The 15,472-nt window shown below is 40.0% G+C and overlaps 2 protein-coding genes across 2 annotated transcripts in view; both read left to right on the top strand.

Annotated features, from left to right (window-relative positions):
- The first annotated feature begins 1,761 nt into the window (after positions 1-1,761).
- MED21 (mediator complex subunit 21) lies at positions 1,762-14,309 on the top strand. The gene is made up of 4 exons (XM_074937150.1): positions 1,762-2,065; positions 3,228-3,342; positions 5,637-5,737; positions 9,598-14,309. The coding sequence occupies exons 1-4, from the start codon at positions 2,024-2,026 to the stop codon at positions 9,772-9,774; spliced, it is 435 nt and encodes a 144-aa protein (XP_074793251.1). The 5' UTR covers positions 1,762-2,023; the 3' UTR covers positions 9,775-14,309.
- STK38L (serine/threonine kinase 38 like) overlaps positions 5,637-15,472 on the top strand; it is a 166,710-nt gene continuing 156,874 nt past the window's right edge. Inside the window, exon 1 of the mRNA XM_074937138.1 lies at positions 5,637-5,737. The gene's annotated coding sequence lies outside the window, so the exon portion shown is untranslated. The remainder of the gene's footprint in view (positions 5,738-15,472) is intronic.

The following is a 15,472-nucleotide window of genomic DNA, read 5'->3' as shown; positions in this document are numbered from 1 at the left end:
AAAGTCTTCTTGTAAGAAAACTGAATGCTTTTTCATTGTTCTCAGATCCAACGGTTTGGGTCTGTGGTCACCTATGCAAATTGGTGAGGCTTTTTATCCAACATTTCCCAGGAAAGGGGGGGTGCAAGTGTTGGGAGGATTGTTCATTGTTCTTAGGATCCAAGGGTCTGGGTCTGTAGTCACCTAGGCAAATTGGTGAGGCTTTTTACCAAACCTTGTCCAGAAAGTGGGGTGCAAGGTTTTGGGAAGTATTTTGGGGGGAAAGACGTGTCCAAACAGCTCTTCCCTAGTAACCAGTATTTGTTTGGTGGTGGTAGCGGCCAATCCAAGGACAAAGGGTGGAATATTTTGTACCTTGGGGAAGTTTTGACCTAAGCTGGTAAAGATAAGCTTAGGAGGTTTTTCATGCAGGACCCCACATCTGTACCCTAGAGTTCAGAGTGGGGGAGGAACCTTGACACAGTAGCAAAGAATCTTACATTGGCCCTAACATGTCACTTCCATCCCCAACTTCTAAGGGCTTGTGTACACTTAAATAAATGCTACAACTGTGCCACTGTAGTGGTTTGGTGTAGACACTACCTACACCAATGGGAAGGATTCTCCCATGGACATAAGCAATCCACCTCCCTAAAAAGTGATAGTTAGGTTCATGAAAGAATTCTTTGCTTGACCTAGTGCTGGCTACAGGGGGATTTAGGTTGATTTAATTACATGCTGCTCAGAGGTGTGGACTTTTTACACCTAATCCATGTTGTTAAACTGATCTAATTTTCTTGTATAGACCAGGCCTATGATTCTGTACCTACTTGCACAACTATGATTGCCCTAGTCGACTAAGAGTTTATCAACAACATGCTCAAGCAGTTTTGCCAACCCTAATAATACAAAAATCATGAGATTATTTTAAAAATAATGAATATGGAGTTTTTAATTTGCCTTGTGCTTTCTGAATCATTCCATTTCCCAACTTTTCTCTGGGAGTATGAAGAGTAGAAACCTTTTTTTTTTTTTTTTTTTTTTAATCTGAGAGTCTGGTGTGTTTACTGGACTACTGAAGCCTGGGCTTGAGAGTTGGTAACACTGCAAATTAATGACAAACCTGTGCATCAATAGAAGAGCTACAATTTTGCTTCCATCCTAGCTCAAGACTTTTTTTTTTTTTTTGAAGCAGAAGAGTTTTATTTGTGTAACACTTGCAAAGAATCACCAAAAAGGATAAAACAAACTATGCAACAAAACAAAAGCAAACGCAAGGCATAACACAGCAGCCTTTAGGAGGGAGAAGTGTTCAGGTTAGCCTGGGCCCAGAGTAGGGCGGCTTCTTCGACACTCATGGTCTTCCACCCTCCTGAGTTACCTGGTGGCCTAGAGCAGGTGGGGGGGGGCTTCATCAACACTCATGGTCTTCACTAAAACAGCAGAATGGGCCAAATTGTGCATCACAAAGCATTGCATTTGTCACTAAGGGAATCGGGACCTGAGAGTCTTGCTTGTGTCCAAACGCTTACAGTTACAACCCAGTCTTGGAAAAAAGGTTTAATACATTGTGATTCCTGGGGGGCGGGATTTAAAACAATCCTGGGCCAGCTTCTTTCCGTCCCTATTTATAGCACATGATGCTGTTTATTGCTCTGCACACTCAGACCCCGCCCTTCCTCCCCCCCAAAGGATGCCCCGCCCCTTCCTCCAACGCCCACTGAAGTCAACGGGACTCTTTCCATTTACTTCCGTGGACCCTGGGCCCCGCCCTTGGCCTTTCACTCCGGAGGGCGGCCCCGGCAGCTGCCGAGTCGCCTCTCAGCCAGCAGGGGGCGCGCACCCCGCAGCAGCCAAGGCATCCTCGTGGCTCCCGTCGAGGGTCGGACCCGAAAGAGAACAACGCAAAGCCCCGCCCATTTCCCCCTCCCCCCTCAAGGGCAACCGTCCAACACCAAGTGCGCCCATTGGCTGCCCGGCCCGGCCCCGCTTAGGTTCTGTCCAGTAGGCAGGAGGGAATCGGGATGGGCGCTCGGGCAGCGTCATGGCGGATCGGCTCACGCAGCTGCAGGACGCGGTGAACTCGGTGAGGCTGGAGCGGCTCAGATCGGGGTTAGGCCGAGTCGGTTCCCGCCCTGCTGGGGGGAGCGAGCGTCGGTCCCTCCATCTCCCCGGCCGCCTCCGAGCCTTTCCCGGGCCCTGGGGGGAGGGATTCTGGGCCCCGCGGGGGCGGGGTAGCAAACCTGAGGCGTCTGCTCCTTCCCACCGCCTCAGCGCTGGCCGGAGCGGGGGCGGGGATGACAGTGGCGTCGGTTTAAAAACAAACAAACAAAAACCCGCCGAGGCCGTTGGGCTTTTAAGCGTTCTTGGCTGCTCTCGCGCCCCCTCCCCTTGTGGGGGGCGGGGCGGGCGCCTAGCTAAGCTCGCGCCGCCCCGGAGCTAGCCTGTCCCCGCCAGCACGGAGCTCGCGCCGTCCAGAGCGGGGCCGGGGGGGGACTCGGCGCTGTTGCTGGCGTGCGGAATGGCCAGAGCAGCCCGTTCGTGGGGCTGTGTGGAGTCGGGGGGCTTTTCCCCTTTCCGACCTGCGGGGGGGGGCTGCTTTTCCAGGGAGTTGCTCCCAGATAGCTCAGTGGTTTGAGAATTGGCCTGCTAAGCTCAGGGTTGTGAGTTCAATCCTTGAAGGGGCCATTTAGGGATCTGGGACAAAAATTGGGGATTGGCCCTGCTTTGAGCAGGGGGTTGGACTAGAGGACCTCCTGAGGTCCCTTCCAACCCTGTTATTTTATGGCACTACACCCTGTCTATTTCTGATCGCAATAATCTTCCCACTTAATTTCACCAGGCTCAGTAACTGGGTAGCGCCTATCCATGTGGCCAGGGGAATGGGAGAAAGCATGTTATCTCTGCAGTGGGCTGAGCTGCTAAAGGCCAGGATTTAGGAACTAAATTTTTGTCCTGGACTTGAGTATGCTAATGGTAGCATCTTAATGAATCCCTGGTCCTGCTAGTTGATCTGTGGGAGTGGACACATGCATTGGCATGGGGTCCCAGTGCAATCGGAGACATCCGCTTGCATGAAAGGCAGGATTGGGATCTTTACCACAATCTTGGATTAACCATTTCCATTTACTGAAGTGCAATTCTGTGAAATGGTTGATGGGGCAAAAAGTTTAAACTGACTATCTTTAGTGTAAATGCAGACTAAAATGATAGTATGATTGTGTAAATATATTTCATCTTGTCTATAGCTTGCAGATCAGTTTTGTAATGCGATTGGGGTATTGCAGCAATGTGGCCCACCTGCCTCCTTCAGTAACATTCAGACAGCGATAAACAAAGACCAGCCAGCTAATCCTACAGAAGGTCAGTTTTATCTGTGTCCGTTAACTAAACATGATTACTCTCTAGTAAAATAGGTAGTGTCAATTTAGAATTAAGTAATTTCAGGCGTAAGAAACTTTCTTCAGATGTTGTAACGGTTGTAATGATTCAGGCGAAGTTATGGATAATTGCACATTCTGTAGGGAAGTGAATTGATTGAGACGCGAAATATTTTTTGACAAAGCTAAGCACAGAAATGTGTGTGTCTCGTGGTCCTTGTTTTATATAGATTTAGTAATTCAAACATCAGTCATTTTTATAAGGATCACGGTTATGAGGAGATTCTTAGTCAGTGTTCAGGAAACTTCTGTTTCTAAAAGCCAAACCAAGTATGAACTAGTCTTATGAAATTTTACATTAGTTTGAGTATAAAGCTTATCTAGCTATCAATCTGTTTTTGCTTTTAATGTTTTTGGAATAATACCTTCTCTCGCTAGTGTCTGCAGTTATAAAAGTTAACATCCATATTAGTTTACCAAAAACTCTTTTCTATCTGTACTTTTTTACAGATTAATTCTGGTCATTTTTCTAAAGATAAAGCAAATATGTGATCTAATATCATACTTCAGATGGAAAAACAAATCAAGCTGGGAAGAAAGTTCAGTCATACAGATATGTTATATTTAGAAAATATTTATTTATATGCTCAGAATGGCCCTAATGTTTTGAGAATTTTTAAATGTGGCTTTATAGTTAAGACACATTATATGCCTAAATGGCTCTTTAGTCCCCTTTATTTTACACATGTCTTGCATCAGATTAGGCCTGACCTCAGGAATCTCAACTGAGGCTAGCACAGTGCACAAATGATGCTCTGTTGCAGTTCTGGAAGACTGTCAACCAGTCCTACAGTGGCCTATAAGGGCTTGCCATCTGATATTGGAGACCTCTGTGAGGAGCTAGTTAAAGGTGCAAAAAGCAGAGCTTTCGCTTGTTCCCTTTCTAGTGGCAGCTGGTCCAATCACAGATACTGGTATGTAGTAAGTGATGATTCAGGAGCCCAAGTTTTTGTTTAAGGTTTAAAGGCATTAGATCATGTAAGCTGGCTTGATCTAACGGTCTTAAACTCTAGACAAGGCAAATTGTATTTCAGCATATTGTAACTGTTCAGGTTAAAGTCCAGGTTCTAAGCAAGTCAAAATTTTCTTGGCAGATCAGTCTCCCTGTAAGTTTCTTATCTTCAGGTACTGATCATCTTTGAAAGCTTAAGTACAATCTGTAAAACTTCAATATTTCTATATCAAGGTGATATATGGTGATGGCACAGTACACGTTTAAGTAAACATTGTCATTTTGAAATACAATTAAGTTTGAAAATATAGCTTACTACACCTATCCTTGAATTTTATAGTCCATTTCCTATATTAAAATTTTCTCTCCCATGCAGCTCTGAGAGATCTACACAAACAGGGAAAACAGTGAATATAACTAAAAGTATGGCAAATGTACAAAGTAAGCTGAGGAAATACAGCTCTCCCTCTTAATCTTTCAGCTATAGTAACCTGGTGTTTTTACTTGTAATGTGACTTAAAACATTTTCATTCAGAATTGACTTTAAACTAGCAATATTCTTTTTGAAAGTACTCCACACATTTTCATGTTATTTAGAAGTTAAATTAAAATCCTGTCACTAACAAAGTGATAACTAAGCTTTTCAGGTGAATTTGTACATTAACAAAGTAAGAGCATTTTAAGTTTAAGTGGTAACGTTAATTGTTGTAGTGGTAAATCTATAAGCAACCATATTAAGAATCCTTCTCTTGGTCTGTTACCAAGTTGGTGTAAACATTTCATAAATTTCAGATTTATTCGCATTATCCTAATTTTTTTTAACAAGCACAATGACCAAATTCAAGGAAAGAATTGAAACATTAGACTATCTCGATGCTCCAGAATATGTAACACGTTGTAACTGGAATGTTTGATATGCTGCTAGAATGGAGTATCTGGCTTAAGAGTTAGCTGTCCCTTTTGCAAAATAAGGCAGCCATTCCAATGCCATTTGTTAGATTGTTTAAGCTAGGATCAGAATCAATCTTAGAACGTTAACATGTACTAGATTTGTTTGAGATGGAAGGTATTATCACTGTCTTTAATACAGGAAAGAGTTTTTAAAATTTAAGAATACATTGGAGTTAGAAATCAGTGTAAATCTTCTGAAATTCAGAGTAAAATTCTAGGTGACTTGTACCTTCAGTGAGCACTAAGTTTATCACAGCTCTCCTCTAAAAAGGTAAATTAAATTGTAATAGATAATCTGATTTTTGTTTTTATAGAATATGCTCAGTTGTTTGCGGCATTGATTGCACGAACTGCTAAGGATATTGATGTTTTAATAGATTCATTACCTAGTGAAGAATCAACAGCAGCTTTGCAGGTAAGAATATCACTAAAATCTAAAACACTTGAAACACAGCAAAAAAATCTCCACCCTCTTAATCCCCTCTGAATATTCCAGCCCAAAATCACAGGTGGCATAAAGGATATAATCTTAGTTCCCTTTAAAAAAAAAAAAAAAAAAAGTTTGAGGGAATATTTTGTTCTGCCCCTCCCCCCCCCCCCCCCCCCCCAAAGAAAAGAAAAGAAAAAAGTACCTGTAATCAACAGCTTAATTTATTGGAAATATTACATTGAATAATTTAAAACTTGAAGCGGGATGGGAAGACTTAAACCTTGGAACTCTGAGCTATATTAAATTAATTTTTTCTTTTCACGGGGCTCCTAAAGAAACTGACCTCTCCACCACCATCTGAAACTACTTTTAAGAGCCATGTGGCTTTTTTCAGTTTATTTAAACACACAACTGTTTTAATATACCTTTTTGTTTTTCTATTATTAAAAGAAACTTGCAAGTTTTCTGGCTCTCAAAGCAGGTTTCATCCAATCTCTATAAGAGCATGTCCCAAGCGAGTTTACTTAAACTGCTGTATCTGACATGGTACTACCGCTTTGTGTCTAGACCACTCATTTTTTAAAGGACTTTCAGTATTTCTGAAATGTTACAGTTCTTTCCACTTCTTGGCTCCACAAGGAAACCTTCCTGCAGGTCAGCAGATCAAACTTGCTTCCCCAAACCTTTTTCCCTCAGAAGGGCCCATGTGCCTCCTCCTAGGGCAGCGGTTCTCAAACTTCTGTACTGGTGACCCCTTTCACACAGCAAGCCTCTGAGTGCAAATCCCCCCACCCAATTTAAAAACACTTTTTTTTTATATTTAACACTATTACCAATGCTGGAGGTGAAGCGAGATTTGGGGTGGAGGCTGACAACTTGCGACCCCCCCATGTAATAACCTCGTGACCCCCTGAGGGATCACAACCCCCAGTTTGAGAACCCCTGTGCTAGGGTCTCTCCAGCAATCAGTCCTACCTCCCAACGTAGTTTACTCCAATGCTCATCTCTTTCTACAAGTCTTGCTTGGCCCACCTGTCTTGCCCTTCCTAGCCCTAGTTTGAGTGTTTTTTAAAATTACTTTGTGTAAGTATGTGTACAAAGATGAGCCCTAACTCCCTATGCTACATTGAAGCAATTTTAAGACGGGAAGAGTAAATTTTGTATTTTCAGTTCTTGGAGATGAGTTGATAGTCTCAGAGTTGCAGAGGATAGCTGCAGATTCTAAAAGAGATTAGACATGTCTAAACTGGAGAAGCATAAATAGGATATTGAACAAAAGTGCTATATTCTGCTAGATCTCTAGTTATAGTAGTGACTAAACATATTAGTTACATTTAAAAACTCAGACCATATAGCATCAGTGTAATTTCACAGTCCATATAAATAACCTGAATAGTTTTTTAGTCTTCTCTGCAGACATACCACAGATTATGATGTTGTCATGTTTCATAGCTGAGCCATGTCTGACCCTAATGACACTTGTGTTGGGAAAACCAAGGCACTACAGAAACTGGTTTTGATGACCCAGTAGACAGCATGCTTTCCTCTGAGCTGATATTGCAGCAGTGTCTATGCCTGATTTTTAGGGGCCACTGCATTTACATTTTCAAAAAAGACCTTGACCAGTGCCTGTGATGATTAGATTCCATGGCCCCTTTGTGCAAGGGTAGATGTTTAGTCCTGGTCAAATTGTCCTATGGTTACACTTCCAATTGGATGTGGCTTTTTGTTTGTTCTTTACTTCCATTCTTAAATTGGTGTGTTGTTGCAAACAAATGTCACCATCCACCCTTATGGGCTATGTTATAGGGATGGATGAAATTGGCTGAATGCTTACCTCTGAAAAACAGTGGAGCTTCTAAAGGTGCAATACAAAAAGACTGAATTTATTGACACTAATGCGTAACTTAAAATGTAGCGGGACTTGAAACCTGATTTCATGAATTTATCCTAAATGATGAGGATTGTCCGAGTTCGAAGATGATCATGACATCACTGATTGGTCTGGTTTCTGTGAACATGTGAGTGGCTGATCAGGTCAGTTTGAGCTTTGAACAGTCTGTAGCATGCTAGCAGCGTAAATCTCACAACAGTAGCATGTTCGCTGTTAATCAGGTAACCCTTAGTGGCATCTCTTGTTCAGTGTGCCACCAACAGTATCCTAAATGTATAGATGGGGCTGCCATGTTTGTTCTCCCAAGACATGACCTTTTTTCACTTTTCTGTTCAGATAGCTAGTCCATTGCCGTGTCTTTAGTATAAATGCCCATATTTTAGCTACTGTCACATGTCATACGATTTACAGTTAAATTGTTGAACAAATGGTTGGATTCTAATTCCCATTGTCCTCCACGTGTATATGTCTCATGGCCCTCACTGGAGGCACTGGCTGTGCAGTTCCAAAGATGAGCTTGTTGGGGAATGTAGTACAAACTAATTAACAGGGTGGATTTGATTTAAATCACTAATCAGGAAGACTCGATTTAATCATGGTTTTCTCCGTAAAAGTGCATTCTTGTTGGTTGTTATAATCTTAATCCATATTCTTCACAACTCAGAGATTTAGGTTTCATTTTTAGAAGGTGCACACTATACATTTTTAAACAGTGATTTATTTTGAAAACTTTGTATATTAGTTTTACAGCTATATCAGAAAAGGAATGATTGTTTGGTTATTTCATTTACCAAAGGTAAATTGGGAGGTGAATTATCTCCAATTCACCAAGTTAATCATTAATATTTGGAGGATTTTCTTGCCATGCTGTATTAGGAGGAGAACATCACCAGACAGACATTTTAAATTGTTCTATTTAACTAAAACAACATCGTTAAGTATTCTGGATTTTTTCTTCAACAGCAAACATGTAATATTTTAAGAAAACAAGCAGTACATGCCTCGTTTCTCACATTTATCTCCAGACTTCTTTTCCTTGTCCAGATCTATTCCGCCCCCAGCAATCTTCTATTCATTGAACTTTTTGAAAGTTTGCACTTGTAGAGAGAGGTAAGGGATTGACTCTGTACACAGATTTGTAGAGGGACAATAGGGCTGAGGTTTGTTGTTTCTCACTCCATATATTTATTTATTTATTTAAAAATGCTTTTGCTGTTAACAAGCATGTTACCTCTGGAGACACAAATTCACAGTTTGAGAACTGCAAAAGTAAGCATCTCTGATCGTATCCTCTAGACTGAGCATTGAGTCCCATTGGGTAGGTAGAAAGTTTAACCTAAATAATCTATACAGAAGCCTGTGGAACCCCATAAGGTCCTAATCAATGAACTATTGGAACTCATTTACAAAACTTTTCTTAAACATTACATGAATATATTGTTTCATACTATAGAATTAGAATTTGTAATCCCTATTCCATGATGAGCTATCTTTAGATAAGTTTTTTCCTCAAAATCAGATTTAAATAAAAAAATCCTTTTTTAATTTAAAAAAATAATCATTGATTTTTATCCACCCTGCTAATTAACACCATGAGATCTGAAAGTGTTACACCTTACTCATCTCTTTTGAGTAGGGACAAAGGTTCTGGTTTTTGTTTGTTAAGAAAGCTGTAGTTGAGTTCATCTAAAATTGGCAATATGAGATACAAAACATCTATTTTTGTTGATGAATTTAATCTCCAGGCAAGGAGTGCATTTTTAGATGGCAAACTTATAATGGGTAAATGATATTCTTGTACTCCAGCAGAGAATGACTGATGTAGGAGCTAAAGATGGGTATCTTACTATTCTTCATCACAGGCATGGACAACTTCTCCACCCATTCCCTTGAAGAGAAAACTGCCTTATGTGGTGATCACAATCCCCTAATTTTTCTTTTGTATTTAAAGGCTGCTAGTCTGTATCGGTTAGAGGAGGAAAACCATGAAGCAGCTGCCCGTCTGGAAGAGGTTGTTTATCGTGGGGATATGCTACTAGAAAAGATACAGAGTGCCCTAGCAGATATTGCTCAATCACAGCTGAAGACCAGAAGTGGTACTCATAGCCAACCTGTTCCAGATTCATAGCAGCAGGGGGCAGCATTTTGCTGCAAAAGTGAACTATTAGATTGTGAATAAAATCATATTTTTGAAAACAAAGTTCTGTATCAAACACTTACAATAATATTGAGCCATACTGTTGTGTAAATATTTTGAGTGCACTGATTATGGTAAAAGCATATCACTTGTCAAAGCCTAAAAGTCTTGTTATATAGTCTCAAGTTTGGCATGGAAAGCATTTATAAACTAAGAATTGGTGTTTGTGTTGCTCCAGCACTGCACATTTAACGTGTTTCCTTTATTTCAAAATACTCCTTTTTTTGGTAAGTTTAGCTTCTCTTATGCATAGATTTGTATCTGATGAGCTGTCATCTTCACAATGTAAATTTGTATATTCCTACTGGGCAATAAGGGAAAATTCTTTCTCAGCATATTTTTGGTAACCTCCCTCTCTAAATCTTCAAGATTAGGGTGTCTTATTTTATTGTGAGGCTTTTACAGGAAATTGTGCTTCACTGTGCAGAGTTCTATGAGCAAAGTACTGTGCATTCTGAGGTTGTTCGAGTGCTCACCTCTTGCATTGCTATATATTCTGTTTAATTACCATTTCTGCTGTGACACTTTGACAAACTTATTCTTTGACTGTATTTTATCTTCTTTGGCTGCAAGCTAGTATGCAGTTTTCTTGCCAGCTGCATCCTGTTAATACTTAGAAAGAGAGCCAAAGCCAAGATCAGGTGTCTGTCAAATTTGTGGTTCACAAATGGGACTGTGGAGCAGTAGTGGTTCTTGATGCACTTGCTGGTTCCCTGCAGGCTGCTAGCAGGTCTTATGGAATTGGCTCTACCCCTTTGCTTCTGGTTGCTTCTACAGATGCCAGGTTTCTCGTGGCAAAGCCTGTGCCTGTAAAAGTAGATGCTACTGAGAGGAGCTGCTGGTTGTAGTTGCATCAGAGGAATTGGAGAAGAAACAAAAGGTGTCCAGTAGGGATAGAAGCCAGCGATGGAAGAGCTGAAGCTAACGTCTTTTCTAATATTGCTCTTTTGTGTAAGCAGTTGCTGTAGCCACTGCATGGACGTTGAGTGAGTGTAAATATGAAAGGGATAGTCCCTGAGATATTCAAGAGTTCTTCCATACTGAAAAAAATTGTGCCCCAATGGTGTGAATTAAAAATATAGAAAATTGGGCTCACTTCAAACCCCATAAGCTTTTAGGGATGTTTGGATCAATATTTGAACTTTGTGGCATAGTACTGGAGTACATGCTTCTCCCTTAGCAGTCTAAAAGTTTTACTTTGGCCTTGAAGATAGACTGGCTTTTCTCGGAGTCTGTGTGCATATAGTCTACTTATTTGCCTGATTCAGATTGTTTATCTGTATGTACTGGGCAAATTTCCCTGATGTACATGGAATTGTTACGCTTCTATTGTGTTCAGCTGATCTGAAACAATTTGAACTTGTTTTTTGGCAACCTACCACTGGCAATGCATTCAAGGAGCCATACACCCATTAAATTGTGCTGTAAAAAGAAGAGTCGAGTAGGTCATGGGACACACCTTGTACACTTACCACTGTAACAGTCTGCTGTTCTAAAGAGGACTTTCACAATATAATTACTTACGAAGTGGTAAGTACTGCTAGTTGTTGCTAAAATGGAAATGTCATTTACGTGTGATTAAATCCTAAACTTCACCTGCTATTGTGAAACTCCTGCAATACGTACATACAAGGAAGAAGGGAAACATGGTTTATTACTTCATATAGAAGTGGGGCCCATGCTGTGGTCCCAGCTGTGCCATAGGTTTCTTTTGTCTCTTGGTAAATCACTAGAGTTCAGTCTGTCACAACTATGTACTAATTTTGGGTGCTGACTCTGAGGGTCTAACTCTTTTCTTTTTTAAAATACATGTCAGACACCAACTGCAATTGAAGTCCTGGGAGCTGTGCTCAGTATATCTAAAAAAACATGCTCGTGTCTCAAGTTGTGTGACCTGAAAGTGAGGTACCAAAATTAGTGAACACTTGAAGCTAGCTGTCTGTTTTCTCATCTGTAAGATGGAGAAAATTTCCCAATCTCACAGGAGTTTTGAGGATTAATATATTGCTATAGGAGTTCAACAGAGTAGAGATAGATTAAATAGCACTCAAATGGATTCCCTACCTACATTTTAATCTCTCTAGTTGCACAATGGCACTAATATCTGTCTTGTCAGCTGTTAACTTGTCAGAAGTAAACCCAAGCTCAATATTTCTTAACCATTCAGAAGTTCTCTTTGCATGATTACTATAGAGTTACACCATCCTCGTATACTTCAGTTTTGTGCTCTTTTTGTTTGAATATTAGGAAGTTGCTACTGCTAGGATTCCAGATTTCCTTGTTTAAAACGTTGCCTTAGTGTAGCATTTTCTTCATGCTTGCTGCTTACTCTAGTATGTTAATGTGCCAGCCACCTTTATGTTAAAGTGCGTACTAGTGTCAGAGCAGCTATTTCTGTTCTGCATCTGAAGAACTTTAACTCTTATGCTGGTGTCAAGTAGGGCATGCACACTGTTTGTGTGTCCCCTTGATGTCTAGTTCAGCATTTCTATTAAAATGTCAACATTTGCTTATGGACAATATAATAAAAATAAAACAAACAAAGCAAGGAAATTGGTTGAATGCTTTCTTTTTAAAGGGGGTGATTGTTTTTCAGTTATAACCTCTAAAACACCCTTCCATTTGTTACTCAGCATGGGTGGGTCACATACTGATGTGCATGAGTCCCACAATGCAAACTTTCACCTGTGCTTTAACTACAACCTAGCAGCTCAACCTGCTCCCCCTTGCTTCTGTTGTCCGGTCTGAGTTATAGACAGGTCTGCAGCACAGAATGGGGGAAATAAGGATGATTCATATAGCAAGTAATAATATGTTATGGCAGTGCTTTCATAGACAGCATTTTGTTTCAGTGCTGATGGAAAGTGGATTAAAACTAGCACAACCAAATGTACTGGTTATGTTCAGGACAAGGTAGAGCTTGAAAGCATGTAAATGCTTGCATAAAGGTGTGTTGGGGGGCTAAGGCTGTGCAGTGGATTTCTCCCCTTCCTTCCAACCCCCAAAAACCCACAAAATGTAAGTGTGTAAGGAGTAATTTTGCTCATAATTGTGGGTGGGGGGGGTGAGAAAAGGGGAAAGAAAAGTGATAGCACTAACGATTCTTGTGGTTTGTCATGGTCTCAATTTGGTAGTAGAGACAAAGGAAAGCCATTGGTGCAGCTCAGAGGCACCTTGAGGGGAAGAAAGGAAGTAGTGGAAGCCATCTGGAAGTGGAGGGTGACTGCTTACATATGTAATGTATCCATCACCATGGTGTCTAGGAATAGTAAAAGATTCTATGAATTACACTTTGTCTTCTTGAGCCTTTAAGCATAGAAGTTGTACATCTTCATCTTTAGGCTACCGTAATGAGGCGTATTTGAAAACTAACTCCCTTTGTCTTTAGCTGCCTTATTCTGATGGTCATGAGGACATCTTGCAACCACATGTCAACCCCCCCAGTACCAGCTGTGCTGAGGCTTAGTAGTAAACTAAGCTATGCTTCAAAGATGCCACCCCCCCTCAAAAAAAAAAAAAAAAAGAAATATAAAAAACCAAGAAGTTGGGTTCTCTTTATTTGGCTTATGGTTTCTGAGACTACAGTTTAGATCTGCTTCATTATCTGTGTCTGCTCCTCGCAAGGCTTGCGAGAAGGCACTGTATTCTATCTGAGATCTTTATTACCTCCACCAAATGGCTCAGAATGAGGGTGGATTTGATTTAAATCAAATTGATTTAAATCATGATTAAATTGAGTCTTCCTGACTAGTGATTTAAATCATGGATTTCTACATAAAAGTGTATTCTTGATGGTTGTTATAACCTTAATATATATTTTCCACAACTCAGATGTAGGTTTCATTTTTAAGTGTTTTATTTTGACAACTTTTCAGATTAGTTTTACAACTATATCAGAAAATGAATGTTTGATTACTTCCTTTACCAAAAGTAATTGAAATAGATATTTATGAAGGCATTGGGAGATGAACTATCTCCAATTCACCAGGTTAATCATTAATATTTGGAAGATTTTCTTGCCATGCCATATTAGGAGGAGAACATCACTAGGCAGACATTTAAATTGTTTTATTTAACTAAAACAATAACATTATGTATTCAACAGCTAACATATAAAATTTTAACAAAACAAGCATATGAATTTTTGAACGTAGTTAAACGGTCAAGTTTTTTTAAATCAGGATTGTTTTTGTTAAAATTGTTAACTAAAATACTTAAATGAAATATTAAAAAAAGAAAAACCACAAGAATTAACTTGACTATATCAGTCAGGTCAACATGAGAAACTTAAAATATTGGCTTCTGCAGCTAACTCAATCATCTTCACTTTCAGTTTCCTGTTTGTTCATAATCTGGAAAAGAAAAACAAGCTTTCCTGCTTTTTCAGGTCCCAAATGATTTCTCAGTTTAGAATGAATTAGTCCAAAGGAAGAAAATATACTTTCTACACCAAGAGAAGAAGGTACTGCTGTTAAAAGTGAGATTATCACTTCAACAGTCTCTGAATTCAAGTGCTTAAGTGACTTCCACCCGTTCACTGGTGTGACTTTCTTTAAAACATCATCAGCAAACATATTTCTTGAATGGTTCACCCTTAGCTCCGAAGTTTTATAGTTGGCATTATAGAGGGATGATTGCTGGATGTCCATGTCCTAGCCAACTCCTCCTCTTCAGCAGTTAAGGTTTGGCCCTGGTACCGAGTATTGAGAATATTTGCAAGAAAATGAGCTGGAGATAGTGCTTGTCCTATTTGTTTTTTTTTTTTTTAATGCTTGTAATTTAACTCTGTCATTACATATTTCTGTTTTTAAGATCTCACTCAGTTCCTTCCAAATTTCAACAGCAGCCACAATAAAACAGCTATTTCCTTGTATTTTGTTCAAGGCTACAGAAATAGGCTTCAGGATGTTCAGCATGTGTTCAACATTTCTCGTAAGCCCAATGTTGAGAACTTTGGCTGGGTCAGGGCCATCTATTTTTTGACAATTTTGTTCACAAACTGTCATCAGAATAGGCCAGTTCTTGATATAGTGCTCAAAACAGTCCACTACTGAGTTCCATCGCATGTCTTGTGGGAGAGTTAGCTGCTGCAAAGTGGTTGTTACGGAAGTATTTTCCAATTTCAACATTAGCCTTTATTTCTGGAACACTGAAGTCTTTGGCTAGGAGGTGCATCAAATGAGCACTGCAACCGTATGATGTTAGCTTGGGACTCTTTTTTTTTAAATTTCTTCTCATCTTGGATACATTTGCAGCATTGTCTAGACACTTGAAATTTTTTTTCAGTTTGTTATAGCTTTTACTGCTATTTCTTGTAAGCATTCTGCTGTGTGTGCATTTCCTGATGTGTCAATTGTTTCTGTAAGGAAGACATTCCCTTCTTCTGTGGTCACACACATCCAACAGGATCATTGTGGACATTGCTCCACCCACCAAGACTCAGGTTAACAATTTCACCCTCTAGATCTTTTGCACATGGCTCAATTTCTCTTTCATACACTTTATCCAGCAATTTGCCTGCGACATCTGTTGGGTGGACTGTATCCTGGTCTTAATGACTGAACCATGTTAATGAAGTGTGGGTTCTCAATTTTACGGAAAGGAGAGTTTGTTGCATAAACAAACCGGG

Source organism: Natator depressus, chromosome 1 (genome assembly GCF_965152275.1).
Source record: "Natator depressus isolate rNatDep1 chromosome 1, rNatDep2.hap1, whole genome shotgun sequence".
Classification (NCBI taxonomy): Eukaryota; Metazoa; Chordata; order Testudines; family Cheloniidae; genus Natator; species Natator depressus.
The sequence above is the reverse complement of the archived record's forward strand: the minus strand, read 5'-3'. Positions and strand labels throughout refer to the sequence as shown.

Excerpts from the sequence above, each read along its gene's own strand:
- MED21 (XM_074937150.1), top strand. The coding sequence starts at position 2,024 with ATGGCGGATCGGCTCACGCAGCTGCAGGACGCGGTGAACTCG. Across the intron at positions 2,066-3,227 it reads TGCAGGACGCGGTGAACTCG|CTTGCAGATCAGTTTTGTAA; the intron begins GTGAGGCTGGAG and ends TCTTGTCTATAG. Across the intron at positions 5,738-9,597 it reads AATCAACAGCAGCTTTGCAG|GCTGCTAGTCTGTATCGGTT; the intron begins GTAAGAATATCA and ends TTGTATTTAAAG.